Genomic DNA, 23,701 nt, shown 5'->3' with positions numbered 1-23,701 from the left:
TCAGTAAAGTTTTTCAAAGATATCCCAATTTCATTTTAGTATGATAGCCTTCAACTTTAGAAACCTTAGTTATATTTAATCTCCATGATTGGAATTTTTTATTTTATTATTAATCAACCAAAATTGGTGGACTACTAGAAAATTTAGGCAAAGCTCAGATGGCAGAAAGCGAACGTAATTAGCATTTGGGATTCGGATCCAAAACGACAGCGTTTGGATCTTAGGGTTTCCCAACGTTAAAGAAAGAAAACCTAATGGCGTGAGAAGGCCCCTCCGGCCTCCGCTCCAATTGTGAAATAAATAGCATTAGTTAGAGCAACCCAAGCCTACCTCTCTTTGATTTCATTGTAAATTTTAACATTGTTGTCTTTTAATTGTCCCTCTTCCTCGTTAGTTCTTCCTGGGCAGCCTCTTAATTCTTTCAATTTCTAACCTTGTAAAATCTCTCTCTCTCTCTCTCTCTCTCTCTATTTGCCGTCTGCTTCTGCATGTTATTTTTTTCAGGGTTTTCACTATTTGATCTCAGATCTAGATCTGGATCTGGGTTTTCCTAGATCTGGATCTGGGTTTTCCTAGATCTGCTTTTATTTTCACCTGGGTCTTGATTTCTATGAAATAAACTACTAGCATTAACTTTCATCTTGAACCTAGTGCTTATATATGTTGTTCTTCCTGTAATATGCTCTTCTGTATGATTATGCATGTTTTTCTATCTCTGATCTGCTTATTTCATTTAATATTATATGATATTGTAGCTGATTTAGATCTGATTGTTTATATATCTGTAGCTTTACAAGCCTTTCTTAAAAAAACTGTTCCTAATAATCTCTTCCATTTTGGTCAATGGCATGCATCTATCTAAGATGAAAATTTTGGGCTGTCTTATATTATGTGCGACTATATTTATGCCAAATGGTTTTTGTTTTTTTTTTTTCTGGATAGTATTAATTGGATGAATAAATTGGGATTGACCATATCTTGTTTTATGGGTCTCAGCCAAGATAAAAGGATGGGGCTGTCTTTTGCTAAGCTGTTCAGTCGACTGTTTGCCAAGAAAGAGATGCGAATTCTTATGGTTGGTCTTGATGCTGCTGGTAAGACTACCATTTTGTACAAGCTCAAGCTCGGAGAGATTGTCACTACAATCCCCACTATTGGTATGCCCCTTTCTTTTTAAAAGTTTTGTTTTTTAATAGTTTAATAATTTGATCATTAATAGTGATGCTTATTGCTACCTTGCCCAGGGTTTAATGTAGAGACTGTGGAATATAAGAACATTAGCTTCACTGTTTGGGATGTTGGTGGTCAGGACAAGGTAATATAACAGGAACTCAAAAATTTGCGGATCAAACGTAAATATTCAGAATTTTACTGTTATATTGTTTTCCTGGGCCTTCCTGCATGATGGAAAATTATAATTTGCCATGTTATTTTATTGTGCAATTGCAGTTGATGTTGAAACTGTTGGATGTGCTTATGGACGGTCTTATGCTGATGACATGTTCCATCATCAGCATATAACATAATCATAAGCTAAATCTACTAATGCCACCTTGTCTTTTAAGTTTTTTCCTTTATTGTGTGAGGAAAGGCTATCTGTGTTGTGGCTGACACATATATTGCCCGCTTGCTGTCTTGTATTTTCCTTGCTACTAAGTGTGCTTATGGACGGTCCTGTGCTGTTTAGATGGTCATCCGTCAGCGCATAACTAATTCATAAGCTACATGTACTGTCACCTTATGTTTTCAGCTTTCCTCTTTACTAAATGAGGAATGCTATTCATTCTGTGGCAAACATCACATATTTATCTATATATGTATGTTTTTGTAACAGTTTGGTTTAGTGGTCATTTGTGTGCTTACTAATGGTCTTTCTCTGATTGGATATTACTACATCAGCACATAACAGAACCTTATGATATCTTGATTTGTTGAGTAAATTATAGGGCGATGCTCTGAATTTTTTCTTCTCATGAATAAATTTTATGTTACCTCTGGGGTTTTTCCTTTTAACCAATGCTGTAGGCTTACTGTTAGCTGAAGTCTTATCCTCTTAGAAATAGTAATGGTTTTAGGTTTACCTAGTACATTATGGTTGCAGGTGATGCAATGCCAAGTCAAATCTGTCTTCAGTTTTTATTGTATTTTTCAATATATGCCTGCAAAAACGTTTATTTTATTTTATTTGTAAGAGTTGCTGGTTTCTTTTTGTAGTATTTTCCTTTACCTTTATTTAAATTAAGGGTTAAATAACTGCGAGTTTGATAGCTTTTATGGGCATTTTCAGATTCGACCTTTGTGGAGGCACTATTTTCAAAATACTCAGGGGCTGATCTTTGTTGTTGATAGCAACGACCGTGACCGTGTGGTTGAGGCCAGAGATGAGCTTCATCGTATGCTTAATGAGGTACCAATTTGCTTTAGGCATCTTGCTGAATGGTATTTGACACTTGGCAGCACATTGTTTGAAATTGGGATAGGTTCCAACTTTGTCCACTTTTAATTACAATTTAGCTTAAGTGTTCACCCATGATTTGTGTTGGGCATTGCCTTTGCTGGTTGCAATTTCACTAATGTGTTGAAATTTTCAGTAATGAGACAATGGAAGGGAAATATGAGGGCTTTACCCCTGTAGTCTACATTTAGCTGTTTATACACATGCAATTACATTTTTTATTCATTTTGTTACTTCTCATCTGTGTAGGATGAGCTGAGGGATGCTGTGCTGCTTGTATTTGCAAACAAGCAAGATCTACCAAATGCTATGAATGCTGCTGAGATCACTGATAAGCTTGGTCTTCACTCCCTCCGCCAGCGCCACTGGTAGTTTGTTATGAACTTTTTCGCAGTTTTTTTATCTACAAATCATTAGGGCATTTATGTGTTTTGTACGCAGCAAAATATTTTCTGATAGAATGGAATCATTCTTCTGACTCTCAGGTATATCCAGAGTACATGTGCCACCTCTGGTGAAGGGCTGTATGAGGGACTGGACTGGCTCTCCAACAACATAGCTAACAAGGTAGGTTGAAGCTGACTTGTGCTTCCATTGTGGATATATTGTTCTGTTGTAATTTCTTGCTGGTTGGTCGAATTTCAATTTCTTGCTTTCTTTTTATATTTCCCAGGCTTGATGGTTGGTCGAGTTTAAGTGACCTCAGTCAGCCATATTTGTGAAATTTGATTTTTCGTCAATGTAATTTTTCTGTTGTTGAGTTTTTATGTTCTTGTAAGTTTTACAAGAAATGTATCAGATTGTGTTACATATTTTTATTGTATTAGAAATAGGCATTTGGCCCGTCTTGTAGATTGATTTGAAATAATCTTTGTTCAGTGTTGTTTAACAAATGCATTGGTGATGGTCACGTATTTCTTGTTAATGACCAAGGGAGTGAATCATACTCCTTCCCTTAATTGATTCTTTGGATATTATATATAATATAAATCGACCACCTAGTGTACATGTCGGTAATTCACATTCTTCGGTGGGTATTCAGCGGTGGGCAGCTCCATGTTTTCCATTATAAGTAATATCGAGGATGGTTGCAGCCTTGCAGGTTCAATGGAAATAGAAGGTTTTTTTTTTTTTTAAAGGAGAAGTTTTCTTTTAGGATTGATTTTATATACATATATTTAAAGCTAGTGCGCTGCTCTGATCCAAAAAAGAAAAAATTAAAATGGGCTGCAACAAATATTCAAAAGGAGTCGGTTTGGGCCTATAAACCAAACTATGTTTTTTAATTCTTGTTTCTTGTAATTTTTAGTTAGGTTCATGTAACTATGTATGACTTTACCCAAAACGCAAGCCCAACAGTGTTTTAATTTTAAGTGTGAAATCTACACTTATCTATGAATTTTATTTTAGGAATAAAAGGTTATCTGTTCACCCTAGTATATTTTAAATGTGCATTATATCTTTGATTAGTGGTTAAATCAAAGTATCAAGCCATAAAAAAAAAAAAAAAAAAAAAAAACCAAAGTATATTAAGAACAAATTTAGAAATTGAGGCTTCTTTTGGATTGGCATTGCAATCCCAAACTCAACACTGCACTGTCCAATCCACCGATCAAAGGTTTCAAAACTAAACTATTAATTAGTTGGGGCGTGATTTGCAGTTCGCATCCCAATTAATATTCGAAAATTTAAGGAGATATTTTTTTACATTAATTTCATTGGTGTGAATCAGTAGGACTTTTTCTTATAATAACAGTGAAAGAATTTAATAGAATGAGAAAAAGGAAAACAGAACAGTTATTTGTGTGCTTACCAGAGGTCTTGCTCTCACTGAATGCTCCTTTACCCTGCAGGGATGAGCTCATGAGCATGAGCTTCAGCGTCTGCTGAATGAGGTACCAACTTGCTTTATAGCCCTGATTGTTTGAAATTGGGAAGCTTCCAACCTTCTCTACATTTGATTACCTTCTACCTTTTGAGGGCCCACCCCTAGGTTTTGCGTGGGTCACTGCCTTTGTTGGTTACATTTTCTCTAATGAGTGAAGTTAAATTTCAGTAATGGGAGTTTGTTAAAAAAAAATTTCAGTAATGAGAGAAATTATGAGGGCTGTGGTCTTACATTAACTGATTATTCACGTGTAATTACTTTTTCAATCATTTTTATTGCTTAGAATGAGCCGAGGGATGGTGTGCTGCTTGCATTTGCAAAGAAGCAAGATTTACCAAATTCTATAGATGCTGCAAAGAGATCACTGATAAGCTTGGTCTGTGCCACTGATAGAAAATTGCTCAGCAGTGAATGTAGAAAACGTTGGTACGTGAGGTTTACCCTAGTCTTTAAAGTTTGGAACATTTAATTTAGAAACAAAATTATATCAAGTGGTATATATGGTCTTCGGCCCTTTCCACTTATGGAGCCTCTTCGCCTCAAATATGTACTGGATTCTGGGCCATTCCTAAAGAAAAAAACCCAAATCCAAACCTAATGCATCAATGTCCATATATATTCGACCCTTTTTCTACGTCAGTCTCTGCCTAACAAAAATAAATAAATAAAATAAAATAAAAAACAGAAGTTGGAACTTGGAAGGTAACAGACTTTGCAAAGTAACAGGTATTTTGTTCAACTTTTTCTTTTTCTTCTTTTCGATTTCCTGTCGAAAAGTTGAGAAGCTTAGACTTCTTCTTCAATTAACTCTTTGTACTTCATACTCTTTCATCTTTATATTGTATACTATACGTATTTTTTTCTCAAGTTTTCTTCTAAATAATGATCAGAATTTTAAATGTCCTTTTTGCTAATTTTGCAGCTCAATACTATCATATAATTCTACTATAGTTTTCTTTTACGTAGGAGATGGAGCAGCTCACATTTGAAAGGCCCCCAAATAAGGTAAATTCATGCCTTCATTCAAAAGACCAAAGTCCCATGAATCATGATGTTGGTAATTTCTTATTTTACTTCTGATGGCATGTGCTTTATTTGAAAAACAATTTGTCAGACAATGTCATGGAGATTTCAACGATAGGACTAGTGCATTGTCGGATGATCTTCTTGTCTGTATTCTTTCTTCTCTGCCACTCAAAGAAGCAGGAAGAACCAGTGTTCTTTCACGGAGATGGCAACATCATTGGCACTTTTCGACTGGTAGTTTTAACTTCGATGCTACAAAGATAATTTGGAATATGAAATTGGAAAGAGATGCTACTTCGATGCCGAAGAAGGAAAGGCATAGGTATATAGAATGGGTTAATCAGGTTCTAGACTTACATCAAGCTTCAACCATAGATGAGTTCATTCTAAGCATTATATTGATACATGGATTGCTTCGCATTCCGGAAGATATGCCTTAGTGACTCTCAAGATATGCCGTAGCATGGACTGGGCAAGCAAAATTACTTTGATTGATTAGTTCTTCCCTTGTCATCAACATACATATATATTTATATTTATATTTATATATTGTTTAAAGCAAAGTTATCTGCTGCATGCCATATAAGCTCCCAAAAATTTCCTGAGCTTTGTTGTCTTTGACACTTGACTAACGAAGTTTGGTTAGTTGATGGAAGAAAACCTCCTTGGTTTAACATCTCTAATAGAGGCATCACCTGCCTTGCAAAAATTTAAACTAGAGGTAAATGATTTTGTTGTTCTAAAAATTTTGATTTGAGAGTAACAAGTTCATTTGCATAATATTTAGTTAGGGATTCTATATTTTACCATGTTTAGCTGTTGAGATGGAAGTGATACCTTTTACGCTCAAATATCCAATATTTCTCTGAATTTTGCTGTAAATATATTACTTTGGCTGAAACTGAATATCTTACTTTACCTTATTAAATATCCAATAATTTGTTGAAATATGGGTCATTTTGCATATGTTCTTGTACGTGAGATTTGATTATTAACTTGTATTTCCTTCAGCAGCATGCTAGTTTCATGCAAGCTTATAGTTTACTTTTCTACTTCCATATATATATATATATATATATATAATATTGTTATTATCTGTCATTTTGATTTGCTTTCGTATGATTTATTGTCATTTTAATAATTGTTATTTTGTATGTTGCAATGATACGTTTTATTGCTTTCATAGTAATTAATGTGATAATGTTTTCCTTTTGCGATAATGTGCGTTATTTGAATGCGGGAGAAAACGGGAAGTGCAAAAGGTGGAGGGGTATCCAAACAAAAACCTCATGGAAACCTCATGGAGGTGGAAGTAGTCGGATTTTTGGGTGGTAAATCAGATATTGAACTTATTACCTATTATTTGTTGTTTAGAATGTGGTGCATTTTATATTGGATAAAAAAATTTAATTATTGATAAATAAAATTAATTTTTGTATTAATTTTATTCATATTTTAAATAATTATATTTGAACAAAAATAATTATCATATGACAAATAATCATAATTATTTAAATATAAATAAATTATTATTCATAAAAATCATAATTATACGCAAAGTTGTAACCATCTAAATAAAATTTTATATCTGTTCATTCATTATAAATAAAATTTTTAGTATAATTATTTTTATTACTTTTGATCGGAGAGTTTAAGGTTTGGTTGTATCATGAAAATATAATTGCCTTTAAAAAAGTGGTTTTCATGTCTCAAAACTAAAATTCTTTTATATTATTTCTTTCTTTTATTTATTTTTTCTAATAATTTAAAGGTAATTATGAAAAATTTACATTTCACATGAGAAAGACACAAAGAAAAGAAATTGGCATGATTTGGAGATTAAAATTAGAAAAGACTTACGGTATCAAAGGATTAATATTTCTATAGATTATAATGTTGATTTTCATAATGATCTTCATTAAAGGTATATTTTTTAGTTTTTACATAATTGCTGGTAAAAAGATTAATTGAATGAGATAAACATGTTAACGGTTTATTTCATTATTGTGTAAAGTCAAAATAAAATATGCAAAATATTAATTACATTGCATAAGTTTATGTATATACTGAAATTAGCTCCATAATTGAGTTTAATGAATTGTATTATATCTATTTGAAAAATCGATATTTATAAAGATTAATATGGAAAATAGCCTAAAAATATAAAAAAGAAAGACATGAATTGATCTATGACCAAAAGAATTATTACTTGTTATCAAGTAGCGAATTAAATTGGGTTCTAATGAAATGATTGATTGTTTAATTGCTGTCTTAGTTATATAGTGTCATGCTCCAAGATCGAGACATAATACGATCATATTATTTTGAAGTAAAATCCCAAAATAATATAAAGCCTAATCCATAACCATTGAAAAATCTTCAAATAAAATAAGGTTTTCAAGAAGTTTTAACATCTATAAAATAACTAAATAACAAGTCTCCAAATCATCAATGTTGAGTATTACAACTGAAAAAAACTATACTTCATAAAATCTTATTCGCTAAGTAGTTCTCTAATGCTTAGATTCTTTTAGCTTTTTAAAAAACTAATAATATTTGTCATTCATATCATCTGTAAAAGAAAAAAAAAAGGATTAAGCAAACTACAGCTCAGCAAGTATATGTTTACACACTTTATCGAATCAAACATTATTTTTATTCATATTATATAGATCATTCAAAACATTCATCAAATCATAATGTTAAAACATTTCAAAGATTATGGTTTTATCAAACATTTTGCAAATTCATAAATTAATGTTAAAACATGTCAATTCATAAAACATTGAAAAATATGCTACCATTTAAATATTTTAATCAAACCAAATCATGGATCATTAATTAAAATCATCATAAATCATTAGTTCATCATTAGCTACGTCACTGTTATAATTTGTGATATTGGCTGTATCAATAATTTCATCATCATGATTATTGTTAACTATTATAACTCATTAGTCAGGGCATAATGCTAACTACTATAACCTTTTAACATGGTCGTATGATCATGGCTATGCTAACTACTATAACCCATTAACCAAGGTTGTAAAATTAGTTCTAGTATCGATGATCCTACTTCTTAGGGATATAAAAATGTAGCTAGCATAAAATTATTTCTTAAACATAAATCATTTTCTCATTTCATTCATAAGCATATTCCATCATTTACATAACAAAAACATAAAATAATCATATGTTTGGTTTTATTTTCATGCATCAAAAATAAGAAATAAAACTTTTATTCATTTAGAAACATACTTATATACATAGATTCGAAAATAAGTAAAGTGTGTAAAATTTTACTTATCTCCTTTCAATTCCACCACTTAGTTTTTTCGTCAAATAATTAATGACCTATTCAAGATCATTTCAACGTATTAGAAATTAATCAAATCTTTTTTAGATCAATTATACAAAAAACAATTAAGTTAAACAAGAATTAACTCAACTAATTAATACTAATAGCCTAAACTTTTTTTACTAAAATAGCCATATCTCAAGATATCCAATTTGGAATTAAGATCTTTTTAATGTATTAGAAACTAGACTCGATAAACTTTCTAAACATATATGGTCCATCTTGTGATTCATTGTAGATTAATTATAATAATATTTTTAATTTACATTATATGCTGCTATTAGATAGCATGTATACATTCTAATAAAAATGACATATTTATTCATAGAAAACTCCAAATTCAATTTTGTTTCTTTTGTTAGAAAGTAGACTCAATAAGCTTTTCAAATCTGTATGGCTTAATCTATAATTCATTGTATAAAAATTAAGAGGAATTTCATAATTTCTCTTTAATATTATTACTAAGCAGCTTACACATCCTTAAGTAAAAATTAAACTACTTTTCATAAAAAAACTCAAAATTGACTTCATTGGAAAGTAAATTCAACAAGCTTTCCAATGGTATATAATAATCATAACAATATTTTATCCTTTAATACATAATATTATCTTAATCTACCATTGCAAACATCAAGGTTTATATGAAATAGAAATTTGATAGGGTTAAAAAAGAAAATTTTAACCCTATCAAATTTCTATTTCCTATTTTTATAGCAATAAAATCACATTACTAAACTTTCTTAACACTTTATTAAACTCTGATTAAAGTTTAAATAATTTGTCTAAACCAATCTTGAAGAGTTATAATGGATTTCCTAAAATTTTAGGGTTTCTCGATTATAATTTAAATTAAGACTTAACAATCAACATTATTTCTCTAAACTTGAAAGAAATTATTTACTCACCTTTGAAAGACAACTCTCCTCGTAAATTTTATTCTTACTCATCACTTAAAATTTTTCGACTTGTCTATTTTGTATAAGAAAGAGAGGAAAAATAAGCCTTTTTTTTTTATCTAAATAAGTGGTAGATCCTAACCCTATTAAAAGTTGGGTTATTTATCCACAGATCCTATACATTTTTCATTCTTTATTAAAGAGTTTCTCTATTTATAAAAATACTTAAAATAATCTTTTTTTTTATGGGTATTACATATATGGAGCAGGAAAATTATCTTAAGGTTTCTATGAAAACAATAAAAAATGGGTAAAGGAATTTACCATAAAAAGTTGATGTAAGTAGAAAATATATACAAGAAATAAGATTTGACTACAAAATTAGTTTTATTTTTAAATCATGGCACCAAAATTGAGATAATAAGTTTAAGTCTAGCTATTTGTATGATTCTATCTTTGTTGGCTATTTATAAATCATAGGTTGATATATATTTTTTTAAATTTATTATTGGTTCAAATTTTGACTATTGTTCAATTTTCATAAAAATCAATTAAAATTAAATTAATGTATGTGAATAATTATTATTAAGATATTGTGTTTTGATGGATAATAAATAAAAAAATTATTATTATTAGAAATATGGGTGATGTGATATGTATTTTTTTTGCTGGATGTATTACACTAGAAGTGATTTTACAAAATAAAATTTTATTGTGAATAATCACAAAGTGAAAATTATAAATAACCGTCAAAGAGTTAATTAATGGTTACACAAAAACATTGTTGCTTTTAGCATATGGTATATTGATTAAAAGAAAATGCATGTCATTAAAAAATATTGAAGCATTTGTCGGTAACTAACATTTTGAAAAATGCTCATCAATATCTAATTAGTTATGTTTATAAATTAGAAAAAGAATATGCAAATTTAATGTTCCAAAGGCATTAATACATGCATATATTTAATTACATTTTGTGATGACATTGAGAACATTGGTATAGTTTGTCATATATTACGAAAATGAATTGTATAAGATGAAATTTTCTTTCTTATACATATAAGAAAGATATGGACTATGGAGATAGAATGACATCATCCAATTAATACATTATTGATTAAATACAATGAAGACATTTTTGTACCGAAAAAATGGCTTTTTACAATCTGTTAAAATGAAAAGTGAACAAGTTTTCGAGGTTTTTAATAGTTTTATGACAATGGTAAGGATGTGGCTGGTTATACATCAACTTAACATGTGTTTAGATAATAATTTTGGTTTGTAAAAGCTATAAGCCTTGGAGTTAGCTAATCAATGATTTAACTAATATAAATTCATCACAAGTTTTTGCATAAAATATGAGTAAAACTTATATTATATTTATTGTTTATACTATTTTATGAAAATTATTCTTTGGATTCATGTTTCATGACTTACATTGATATGGTGATTTAAATATGAACATATTGATAAAAAAAATAACTATAAAAGTATATGAAATTAGAGTTAAATATATTATGAACTTTTATTGTACATAAGCATATTAGTCTTATGAGTAAAGTTTGAATTTATTATATATTAAAAAATATTATGACCAATTAAAAGTGATAAATAACAGAGATATATAGGTTGCATAATGGTGAAGAAAAAAAGTTCTTATAAAATTTTGAAATCAAGTTTAGAGATTTCAATAGTCATAAACATAGAATTGGCCATTGGACAATTAATATATGTATTAAAAACTCATGATAACATTTGAGATAGTTTGTTTTCACTAAAAGCCATAACTATAAATGAGATAATTTTAATAGCCAAATTTACATGATTTATAGTTATAATGTGGATTATTATGATTGGCTTAGAATAGCCATAAGTCAAAATTGATGCGACAATCTTGATCATATTGTGATAATTTTTTGTTATATATATGATCTAATTCATGGATTGTACAAATGATTTATCATCTATGATTTTATATAGTAAAGATTCCAAAGTATATTTATTTTAGAAGCCACGAGTAATTTAAAGATCTTGTGAATATGAAAACTTTTATAATAGCAAAAGAAATGCCACAAATGATTTTGTTTATGATAATAAAAATTATTAGTAGTGTCTATGATAAAATAAATTCATAATAAATATTTATGAATTGACATAAAAAGTTTTAAAAAAAGACTATAGAAATATGATTATGTTTGAAATTTATTTATTGATGTAAACTCTTATATTAAGTTAAAATATAAAAGTTTTAGAACTTTTATAGAAATATTAAGATATTTGCTAGTTATCTTTTATTAAAGGTATATTTGGAGGCCTCTTACTTAAAAAAAAAAAATCACCAAATAGTAAAAAGATAAATGAAATGACAACTTGATTAAGTATATATGATATCTTGACAATTGAATAGGATATTCTTTAATTAAAAAAATGCATACTTACACATGATGGGGGTGATAACAAAAAAAAATAAATTGCTACCATATTGTTGTAAGATTTTAGTACAATTATATAAGCAAATTATACAAGCTAATAAGTTTAGTACATTTATTAAAGTTAAATCATAAAAAGGTGCTTAAAAATTTTGAAAGGACTAAAATGTTTGGTTTATTCATCAAGTTTATCCAATTGTACTAGAATTGTAATTGTATTAAAGATGTATAAAAGTATAAAAATATAATGATTAAAATTTGTGAGTATGAAGTTGTGGCCACAACCAAAACTAACTATTACTTATAATGATAAGAATGTGACAATAATGTTCCTTACTTCACTTTGTTTGCAAAATGTGAACGTTACGAATAAGCTGCTCAAGTCTTTTCTGTCCAATTGTCCACAACTTGAAAGATTGCATGTGGTGAACTCAAAAACACTTACAAAGCTCAATGTGTCTGGTTCATCACTAAGCTTAAAGCATTTGCATATATCTTTATGTTACAGAATCAAACATATTACGGTTTCTGCACCAAACCTTGTTTCGTTTGAATATTTTGGAATGAAATCGAGATTGCGTCTAAGGTATGCACCCCAACTGCGCAATGTATTTTATGGTTCCCAATATCACCACCGCGTTACATATGGCCTTCACCGGATTTCAAGTTTTCTTTGTCAATTAGTGACTCTGAAGATACGCCTTAGCATGGACTGGGTAAGCAAAATTACCTTGATTAGTTCTTCCCATATATATATATATATATATATATATATATAGTTTAAATCTAAGTTATCTGCTGTATGCCTTATTGTCGCAGGGCGAATATAAGCTCCCAAAATTTCCAGAGCTTAGCTGTCTTCGACACTTGACTTATGAAGTTTGGGTAGTTGATGGAAAAAACCTCCTTGGTTTAACATCTCTAATAGAGGCATCACCTGCCTTACAAAAATTTAAACTAGAGGTAAAAGATTTTCATGTTTTAAAAATTTTGATTTGAGAGTAACAAGTTCATTTGCATAATATTTAGTGAGGGACTCTATATTTCGTATGTTTAGTTGTTGAGATGGAAGTGATCCCTTTTACGCTCAAATATCCTATATTTCTCTGAAGTTTGCTATAAATATATTACTTTGGCTGAAACTGAATCTCCTACTTTACCTTATTAAATATCCAATAATTTGTTGAAAAATGGGTCATTTTGCATATGTTCTTATAAGTGAGATTTGATTATTAACTTGTGTTTCATTCAGCACCATGCTAGTTTTGTCTAAACTTGTAGTTTACATTTCTGCTTCCATATATATTATGTCATTTTGATTTGCTTTCACATGATGTATTGTCATTTTAATAGTTGTGATTTTGTGTGTTGTAAAGATGAGTTTTATTGCTTATGTTGTAATTAATGTGATTTTGTTTTCCTTTTGAGATAGTGTGTGTTAACTGAAGCAGGGGGGAAAAGGGAAGTGCAAAAGGTGGAGGGGTATCCAAACAAAAACCTCAAGGAGGTGGAAGTAGTTGGATTTTTGGGTGGTACATCAGATACTGAACTTATTATCTACTTGCTCGAAAGTGCATTCAATCTTGAAAAGCTAGTTATTGATCCTTGTCCTTTATCATGGAGGGGAACCCCTTGGGAGTTTGTGGAGACTGAGCAGAAACAAAGGGCTAGAAGGTCTGCTCTTCAATTCAGGAAAACTCAAGCTAATAAAGGATCAGTTGAGTTTGTTATACTCTAACTTCTCTTAATTTACCATTCACTCTGCAGATCATTGCTATATATAAGGATAAAATATATTGTACTTAGTGCCAATGTTTAAGGCACTCAAATTGTCGAGTTTAGCATGTATACATTTGGCTTGGAGGACCAATTTTTCATAGTATTTGGTTTTTATTTTTATAAAATTTATCATACTTATTAATAAATGGAGTAAAACAATTTGTTGGCACCCTTTTGATTTATGTTTCTAGGTTTACTCAAGGAATTTTTTGGAATATTTAACATAGTTTATATTATGTAGGCCATATCAATATTTGATTGGTCCAAGTGAGTACAAATTGTTTCAAAACCATCAGTTTGATCAGAACAAGGATTATACAAGCTTCACATTGTAGTTAAATTAAAATTAGTGGTGGAATTCCATACATGCAAGATTCTTTATCAATCGTATATCCTTATGTTTCAAATCTATATTGTAGATTTTGATGCAAATATTGCAAGACTTTTTGCAGTTTGTTTTTATGAAAATGGTTTAAGAAAAAAATCTTAAAATAAATAAATATTATATGTTTTATATTTTTAGTTATAATGTTAAGAGTTGAAGTTGAATTTGTGGATACCATCAACTTTGTTAGAATTCTAAAATATATATACTAATTGAAAGTTTAAATCGAAATATACTTTCTTGTATTCATAATATTTATTTGTGTGAAAGGTTAAAAATTAAGCATCAATATTTCAAACTAGTAAGGGGTTGTTAGTAGTTTAGAATGTGATGCATCTTACATTGGATAGAAAGATTTAATTATTGATGAATAAAATTAATTTTTATATTAATTTTATTCATGTTTTAAATACTTATGTTTGAACAGAAATAATTATCATATGACAAATGGTCATAACTATTTGAATATAAATAGATTATTATTTATAAATGTCATGATTATACATAAAGTCATAACTATCTGAATAAAAGTTTATGTCTGTTCGTTCATTATAAATAAATCTTTCAGTTCATTACTTCTGATCGGGGAGTTTAAGACTTTATTATATCCTAAAAAAATAATTATCTCTAAAAAAAATATTTTTCACATCTTAAAGTCAAAATTCTTTGCTATTATTTCTCTTTTCTTATTTATTTTGTCTAACATTATCTACTTGCTTGAAAATGCATTCAATCTTGGAAAGCTAGTGATTGATCCTTGTCCTTTATCGTTGAGGGGAACCCCTTGGGCGAAACAAAGGGCTAGAAAGTTTGCTCATCAATTCAGGAAAACTCAAGCTAATAAAGGATCAATTGAGCTTGTTATACTCTAACTTCTCTTAGTTTACCAATCATTCTACAGATCATTGTTATATACACGGATAAAATATATTGTATTTAGTGCCAATGTTTAAGACACTCAAATTGGCATATATACGTTTCATTTGGAGGACCAATTTATCATAGTTTTTGGTCTTCATTTTTGTAGAATTTATAATTTCCAGTCGTACTTATTAATAAATGGAGTTAAACAATTTGTTGGCATTGTACCATCCTTTTAATTTATGTTTGTAGGCTTACTCTCCAAGGAATTTTTTGGAATATTTAACATAGTTTAGATGATGTGGGCTAGATCAATATTTGATTGGTCCAAGAATAAAGTGAGTCCAAATTGTTTGAACACCATGATTTTGATCACAACAAGAATTATACAAGCTTCACATTGCGGTTAAATTAAAAGTATAGTGGTGGAATTCCATAGATGCAAGATTCTTTATCAATCGTATATCCTTATGTTCAAATCTATATTGTCGATTTTGATGCAAATATTGCACGACCTATTGCAGTTTGTTTTTATGAAAATGGTCTAAGAAAGAATCCAAAAAAAAAAAAAAAAAGAGGTCTCACTTGCCAAGATCATTGTCTCGCTGCTTCATGCTTGCTTTATATTTTCAAGGGATACCGTTCTCACACTGATAAGCAAGCTTGGTGGCTTCAGCCAATTGGTTAATATCCTTGTATGGTTTTTCCATAGACAACCGCGGAACATATATTAGCTTCACTGTTTGGGATGTTGGTGGTCAGGACAAGGTAATACAACAGCAACTCAAAAATTTGCTGTATCAAACATAGATATTCAGAATTTTACTGTTATATTGTTTTCCTGGGCCTTCCTGCACGATGGAAAAATTATAATTTTCCATGTTATTTTATTGTGCAATCGCAGTTGATGTTAAAACTGTTGGATGTGCTTATGGAAGGTCTTATGTTGATGATATGTTCCATCATCAGCATATAACATAATCATAAGCTAAATCTACTAATGCCACCTTGTGTTTCAAGTTTTTTCCTTTGATTGTACGAGGAAAGGCTATCCATGTTGTGACTGACACATAAATTGCCCGCTTGTTGCCTTGTATTTTCCTTGCTATTAAGTGTGCTTATGGATTCATTCGTCTGCACATAACTAATTCATAAGCTACATGTACTGTCACCTTATGTTTTCAGTTTTCTTATTTATTAATTGAGGAATGCTATTCATTATGCGACAAACATCACATACTTATTTATCTATATATGTATGTTTTTGTAGCAGTTTTATTTAGTGTTCTTTCTCTGATTGGATATTACTACATTAGCACATAACAGAACCTTATCATATCTTGATTTGTTGAGCAAATTAGGGCAAAGCTTTGAATTTTTTTTTTCTCATGAATGAATTGTAAGTGATCTCTAGGGTTTTTCCGTTTACCAATGCTGTAGGCTTACTGTTAGCTGACGTCTTATCCTCTACTAAATATTAGTGGTTTTAGGATTACCTAGTACATTATAGTTGCAGATGATGCAATGCCAAGCCAAATCTGTCTTCAGTTTTTGTTTTATTTTTCAATATGTGCCTGCAACCAACATTTATTTTATTTTATTTGTAAGAATTGCTGGTTGCTTTTTGTAGTATTTGCCTTTACCTTTACTTAAATTAAGAGTTAAATATCTGGATTTTGATAGCTTTTATGGTTTCACATTCGACCTTTGTGGAGGCACGACTTTCAAAATACCCAGGGGCTAATCCTGGTTGTTGATAGCAATGATCCTGACCGTGTGGTCGAGGCCAGGGATGAGCTTCATCGTACAAGGGAAGAGAAATGATGAGGGCTGTACTACTTTAGTCTACATTTAGCTGTTTATACCATGAAATTACTTTTTTCAATCATTTTGTTACTTCTCATATGTGTAGGATGAGCTGAGGGATACTCTGCTGCTTGTATTTGCAAATAGGGTGTTCACTCAATTGGTTCGGTTATAAATTGCGTGATTATTTATATATTATAATGATTATTGATTTGTTTGCATGTTATTTGCATGATTTATTGCATGATGTTTTTATGATTTATCGCATGATTTTTATTATATGATTTTTGCATGATATTTTTGGTATGATACATTTTACATGATTGTTTGATATTTTGGCATGATATTTTTACAATTTCATTAGCATCTCGGGCTGCAATGCATTACAAATAGCAGCTCAACCTCCATCTTCACTTTAATCTCTATCAGGTTCCACACTAGCTTAGTTTCTTATCCTCTTCTTGCAATCAATGGCTGCTCAACCTCCACCTCCACCTCAACATTTACCAACTGATTCCACAATCGCTTTGCGATCCTTCATGAATGCTTACGAAAAGCTGGAAGGAGATAAAATTGAGAAGCGTGAAAAAAAGAGTGCTATGGATTCAGCTGCTAATGCAGTAAAAAACCACGAAAGCATGGAGGTGGTTAATGCTGCTGAGATGAAGGCCTTCCGCAAGTTAAGAGATGAATACCAGTTTGGAGGAAAGATGAGAATCTCACCATTGGCTCCGGAGAAAGAGAAACGGTCCCTGATTCGCATAGCCAATGAATATGGCATTCAGATTGAGAATGAATGAGAGCTTAATTGTAGGCCAGTACTTCTGTGAGCATGACAAGCTAGTATTAATTCTATCTATGTTGCAGTAGGATGTCCCTTTTTTTTTTTTTTAAAATTGTTCCCGTGATGCTTAGTTTATCATTACGTCGTTTATCGGTGTTTGTAACGTGCTATTTTGTCAGAATGATTATTAATGGAGTATGTTTTTAATATTTTCAAATTTTGTACTTCCATTGTATGATTAGAGTTAATCGATTCCAACAACACGTTAAAAAAATTAAAGTATTTTGGTGTCAAAAGTTAAAAAAATAAAACGTCTTTCTCAGCAAATTAAAGAGTTACGGATTCTAAAAAAACATGTATCTACTAGCTTGGTTATCAACGAGATCGATCTGAGCCACCAAGTGGCTTAATTTGTAATAAAAGTTTTTGCCTCCTTAGGACAAAATCAAAAAATGGTTTTTAATCAAAGTTTTTGCCTCCAAAGGACAAAATAAAAAAATGTGGGTGTGTGAAGGACACAGGTTGTCTGCATGGTTCAAACAGAAAAAGAGCATAACTAACAATTAGTTTCTCTTGTTTTTTTATGAGAGATTTATATTTCTTCTTTGTTTGGTATTTATTTTTAGTGTCAAAGAGAATACATATAAGTCGACTACTTTACTTCTTGAATCTTGAAGATCGATGGATCATCTTGAGATAATAACCTTTCCTTTTGGGATCTATAAATCAGACAATCGGAGGCTTAAAGGCAACACCACGAACAAGAAAGGCTTGGGCGTTTGCACTATTACTACTACTACTCGCCCTCCTCGAATGGATCTCGTTCACAACAGAACCCATTCGATGCCCCACCTAATTGTTTAACAAAATAGGCCACCAAGGCCAGGGCTCAATATCCAGCTAGGGCGGCAAGCACCAACCAGTGTAGAAAACTAATGTTAATTTTTGTATTCAACTTCCCCTATTGTTACCCCTGCTTGTTGACTCTCCAAGCCAAGCTTTAGAATTCAACTACTTCTCTGGGTTTATTAATTGATATGAATAGGGGTGTTCATTGATCGATTCAATTAATTTTGAATCGAATTATCTAAAATTAAATTAATTAAATTATATTATTTTATTTTTATTAATCGAATTGAATTTATAAATTTCAAAAATTAATTGATAAAATTTCATTTGATAGGTTTGGTTAATTTTTTTGATTAATTAAATAATAAATATATTTAAGTTAAATTATATTTTAAACTCTTAATTTCTCATATTTTAAATAAATTAAATAAAATTATCCAATAAAATATTCAAATATCAAAATATTATGTTAAAAATTCTAATAAGTTATGAAATTAAATGATCTATTTCATATATTTTTCATTTTATATTTAGATTATGTTATATTTTGATTAAAATTTTGGTTAATTCGATTAATTTGGTTTTCGAACCAAATTAATAGAAAACCGAAATTGTTTTAAAATTATTTTCGTTAATCAACTAAAATTAATTCGATAACCAACTGATTAATTAAATTAAATTAATTCAATCGAGTAATTCGATTAAAACCGAATTATGCACACCCCTAAATAAAAACACATCATACACAACACAAACAACAGGCAAAACCTGATAAAAAGAAAAAAGAAAGTGTTCCAATATTTGTAACACAGAGCATCGAAGAAAGTCCAATATGCCAGCAGAATTAATATAAATGATGTGACCGAATTCATGCTCAAAAGCAGCAAAGTAACATGTTCAGATAATGTAAGCGTCGCCACTGGCCAAAAGGGGTAATCTGCCTGTCATTGCCTAGATCACATCCAAATATATGTATTTACTCAAAATCATTGTATGGATCAACCAAGTAAAGTTTGACCATGGTTGCTACACACAATTCAATCAGCAAAAGACTTCTGAAATACCATGGTTCAACAAACTAAAAAAAAAAATGCTTTAAATCTCTAAACTGTGTACATGCACTTCAACTTGTGTACAAAGACATAATTGTTCAACTATATTTGCAATAAATCTGACTTCCAAAATATGTAATCCTCATTTTTCAACTTTGTCCTCATGAAAAAGAAACGCAAATGAACCCTCCAAAACAAGTCATAAGAGAAAAGTCAACTTTGTGCTTCTCCATTGTATATGCTAAACTTAAGAAATTTGGCGCATTGTCAGAATACAGTTAAAAGGTGATATATCTTCTTGGAGGGTTCAGCTATAGCTACGTTAACAGTTTATATTTCTTCTTGTGAAAGTATATCTGAAAGCATATTTGGATAGTTGTAAACTTCAAATATAAAATATTTATTTGTATCTAACCTAATAATACAAAAATTAATTAAACATATATCAAATATAAGAGTTGATAATACTAATTTTAATATCTAAAATTCATACAACAACCTAAATAATCAGATCAGATTAACTATGAATCAAATAAATAATAAATCTTTACCTTCAATATCATTCCAATATACATTCAAGCATATGCTTTCAAATCCCTCATCATCTGAGCTGAAACTGAATCATGGAAATGTACATGGATTCTACCACGAATATGGAATTCCTGCTTCATACAGATTGCCGTCACGTCCCTCTGATTGTAAACAACCTCTAAATTATCGTCAGCAAAAGTGGTGATTTTTTTATTGGGTCGTCTCTTATCGTACCCGCTTGATAGAGTTATAGGCAATTCGAGCTATTTAGAAATTTATAAATGGCTGACGGGATGGATGTGCATCCATGGCTAATGAAAGCTGGAAATTTCAGAAAGTTTGTTGAGAGTAACTAAAAAATGAAATGATTCAATTGGCAGGGAAACCTACATCGATATAAATAAATAGTAAGTCAAAATCTATAAAAATTAAATGTAAGTGGATACATAGTTGTGGCCCTTTTCACTTATCAAGCCTCTTAGCCTCAAATTGTCTACTAATCGTTTGGGCCACAAAAAATTCTGACCAGTGACCCAAACCTAATGCATTAACGTCAATCGTGTGTGTGTATATATATATATGTATGTATGTATATTAACCCCTTTCCTTCCTCAGCCTCAGCCTCAAAAATAACAGAGGAGAAAAAGTTGGACGGAAACGGACTTTGCAAAGTAACATGTATTTTGTTCTTTTTTTTTTCTTCTTTCCGATTTCCTGTCGTATTTATACTGCATACGCTTTCATCTTTATATTGTATACTATACGTATTTTTTCTAAATCATGATCAGGATTTTAATTGACCTTTCTGCTAATTTTGCAGCCCAATACTATCATATAATCCTACTGTATCTTTCTTTTACTCAGGAGATGGAGCAGCTCACCTTTGCAAGCCCCCCAAACAAGGTAAATTCATGCCTTCATTCAAAGACCAAAGTCCTATGAATCATGATGTTGCGACTTTCTTATTTTACTTCTGATGGCATGTGCTTTATTTGAAAACCAGTTTGTCAGATGTGATGGAGATTTCAACGATAGGATTAGTGCATTGTCGGATGATCTTCTTGTCTGTATTCTTTCTTCTATGCCACTGAAAGACGCAGCAAGAACCAGTGTTCTTTCACGGAGATGGCAACCTCTTTGGCACTTTTCAACTGGTAGTTTTAACTTCGATGCTACAAAGATAATTTGGAATATGAAATCGGAAAGAGATGCTACTTCGATGCTAAAGAAGGAAAGGCATAGGTATATAGAATGGGTTAATCAAGTTCTAGACTTACATCAAGCTTCAACCATAGACGAGTTGAGGGTTTGCTTTGACTTACACGTTCATTCTAAGCATTATATTGATAAATGGATTGACTTCGCATTCCGGAAGAGAGTTAAGAAGCTGGAACTGGATTTCACACATATAGACTACTACGATGACGGTGTTGTTTACACTTTCCCACAAAAATACTTTTCATGTGATCCATTCCCTCCTGGAATAAAGTTCCTTACTTCACTTTGTTTGCAAAATGTGAATGTTACGAATAAGCTGCTCAAGTCTTTTTTGTCCAATTGTCCACAACTTGAAAGATTGCATGTGGTGAACTCAGAAACACTTACAAAGCTCAATGTGTCTGGTTCATCACTACGCTTAAAGCATTTGCATATATCTTTATGTTACAGAATCAAACATATTACGGTTTCTGCACCAAACCTTGTTTCGTTTGAATATTTTGGAATGAAATCGAGATTGCGTCTAAGGTATGCACCCCAACTGCGCAATGTATTTTATGGTTCCCAATATCACCACCGCGTTACATATGGCCTTCACCGGATTTCATGTTTTCTTTGTCAATTAGTGACTCTGAAGATACGCCTTAGCATGGACTGGGTAAGCAAAATTACCTTGATTAGTTCTTCCCATATATATATATATATATATATATATATATAGTTTAAATCTAAGTTATCTGCTGTATGCCTTATTGTCGCAGGGCGAATATAAGCTCCCAAAATTTCCAGAGCTTAGCTGTCTTCGACACTTGACTTATGAAGTTTGGGTAGTTGATGGAAAAAACCTCCTTGGTTTAACATCTCTAATAGAGGCATCACCTGCCTTACAAAAATTTAAACTAGAGGTAAAAGATTTTCATGTTTTAAAAATTTTGATTTGAGAGTAACAAGTTCATTTGCATAATATTTAGTGAGGGACTCTATATTTCGTATGTTTAGTTGTTGAGATGGAAGTGATCCCTTTTACGCTCAAATATCCTATATTTCTCTGAAGTTTGCTATAAATATATTACTTTGGCTGAAACTGAATCTCCTACTTTACCTTATTAAATATCCAATAATTTGTTGAAAAATGGGTCATTTTGCATATGTTCTTATAAGTGAGATTTGATTATTAACTTGTGTTTCATTCAGCACCATGCTAGTTTTGTCTAAACTTGTAGTTTACATTTCTGCTTCCATATATATTATGTCATTTTGATTTGCTTTCACATGATGTATTGTCATTTTAATAGTTGTGATTTTGTGTGTTGTAAAGATGAGTTTTATTGCTTATGTTGTAATTAATGTGATTTTGTTTTCCTTTTGAGATAGTGTGTGTTAACTGAAGCAGGGGGGAAAAGGGAAGTGCAAAAGGTGGAGGGGTATCCAAACAAAAACCTCAAGGAGGTGGAAGTAGTTGGATTTTTGGGTGGTACATCAGATACTGAACTTATTATCTACTTGCTCGAAAGTGCATTCAATCTTGAAAAGCTAGTTATTGATCCTTGTCCTTTATCATGGAGGGGAACCCCTTGGGAGTTTGTGGAGACTGAGCAGAAACAAAGGGCTAGAAGGTCTGCTCTCCAATTCAGGAAAACTCAAGCTAATAAAGGATCAGTTGAGTTTGTTATACTCTAACTTCTCTTAATTTACCATTCACTCTGCAGATCATTGCTATATATAAGGATAAAATATATTGTACTTAGTGCCAATGTTTAAGGCACTCAAATTGTCGAGTTTAGCATGTATACATTTGGCTTGGAGGACCAATTTTTCATAGTATTTGGTTTTTATTTTTATAAAATTTATCATACTTATTAATAAATGGAGTAAAACAATTTGTTGGCACCCTTTTGATTTATGTTTCTAGGTTTACTCAAGGAATTTTTTGGAATATTTAACATAGTTTATATTATGTAGGCCATATCAATATTTGATTGGTCCAAGTGAGTACAAATTGTTTCAAAACCATCAGTTTGATCAGAACAAGGATTATACAAGCTTCACATTGTAGTTAAATTAAAATTAGTGGTGGAATTCCATACATGCAAGATTCTTTATCAATCGTATATCCTTATGTTTCAAATCTATATTGTAGATTTTGATGCAAATATTGCAAGACTTTTTGCAGTTTGTTTTTATGAAAATGGTTTAAGAAAGAATCCTAAAATAAAAAAGGTTTCACTAGTCAGGATCATTGCCTCGTTGCTTGCCATGCTTGCATTGATATGCCACTGTAATTTTTTCTATCATCTCCGCATAAATTCCCAAACGTTGGCTTTATTGGATCCTTTATTGAAGGATCAGCAGCATTTTCATGGAGCTGCAAGAAAGTGTTATAG

The 23,701-nt window shown here is 30.7% G+C and overlaps 2 protein-coding genes across 6 annotated transcripts; both read left to right on the top strand.

Moving 5' to 3' along the window:
* The first annotated feature begins 328 nt into the window (after positions 1-328).
* On the top strand, positions 329-13,991 carry LOC111277403 (ADP-ribosylation factor 2-B). Of its 5 annotated transcripts, XR_016343773.1 has the most exons (10): positions 329-436; positions 997-1,157; positions 1,245-1,315; positions 2,288-2,407; positions 2,705-2,823; positions 2,941-3,022; positions 4,309-4,350; positions 4,627-4,769; positions 5,266-5,348; positions 5,458-6,052. XR_016343773.1 is itself a non-coding variant. In XM_022863837.2 (7 exons), the coding sequence occupies exons 2-7, from the start codon at positions 1,010-1,012 to the stop codon at positions 3,132-3,134; spliced, it is 546 nt and encodes a 181-aa protein (XP_022719572.1). In that variant the 5' UTR covers positions 329-436; positions 997-1,009; the 3' UTR covers positions 3,135-3,380. The 5 variants fall into 5 exon arrangements, 4 of the variants coding, with proteins under 4 accessions (XP_022719572.1, XP_022719571.1, XP_089620395.1 ...); XM_022863837.2 differs by lacking the exons at positions 4,309-4,350; positions 4,627-4,769; positions 5,266-5,348; positions 5,458-6,052 and adding an exon at positions 3,129-3,380; XM_089764269.1 differs by lacking the exons at positions 329-436; positions 997-1,157; positions 1,245-1,315; ... (1 more) ...; positions 2,705-2,823; positions 2,941-3,022 and adding exons at positions 12,561-12,768; positions 12,872-13,015; positions 13,485-13,991 and having other exon boundaries at positions 4,307-4,350; positions 5,310-5,348; positions 5,458-6,700.
* A 6,389-nt stretch (positions 13,992-20,380) lies between these two features.
* Positions 20,381-23,207, top strand: LOC149518301 (putative FBD-associated F-box protein At1g61330). Its single transcript, XM_089763466.1, has 6 exons — positions 20,381-20,447; positions 20,715-20,777; positions 20,920-21,002; positions 21,103-21,975; positions 22,079-22,222; positions 22,692-23,207. The coding sequence occupies exons 1-6, from the start codon at positions 20,381-20,383 to the stop codon at positions 22,995-22,997; spliced, it is 1,536 nt and encodes a 511-aa protein (XP_089619592.1). The 3' UTR covers positions 22,998-23,207.
* The last annotated feature ends 494 nt before the right edge of the window (positions 23,208-23,701 follow it).

This window comes from Durio zibethinus, chromosome 7, assembly GCF_047325235.1.
Source record: "Durio zibethinus cultivar Kanyao isolate XHJ-2024 chromosome 7, ASM4732523v1, whole genome shotgun sequence".
NCBI lineage: Eukaryota > Viridiplantae > Streptophyta > Magnoliopsida > Malvales > Malvaceae > Durio > Durio zibethinus.
This window is presented reverse-complemented; position numbering and strand designations above follow the sequence as displayed.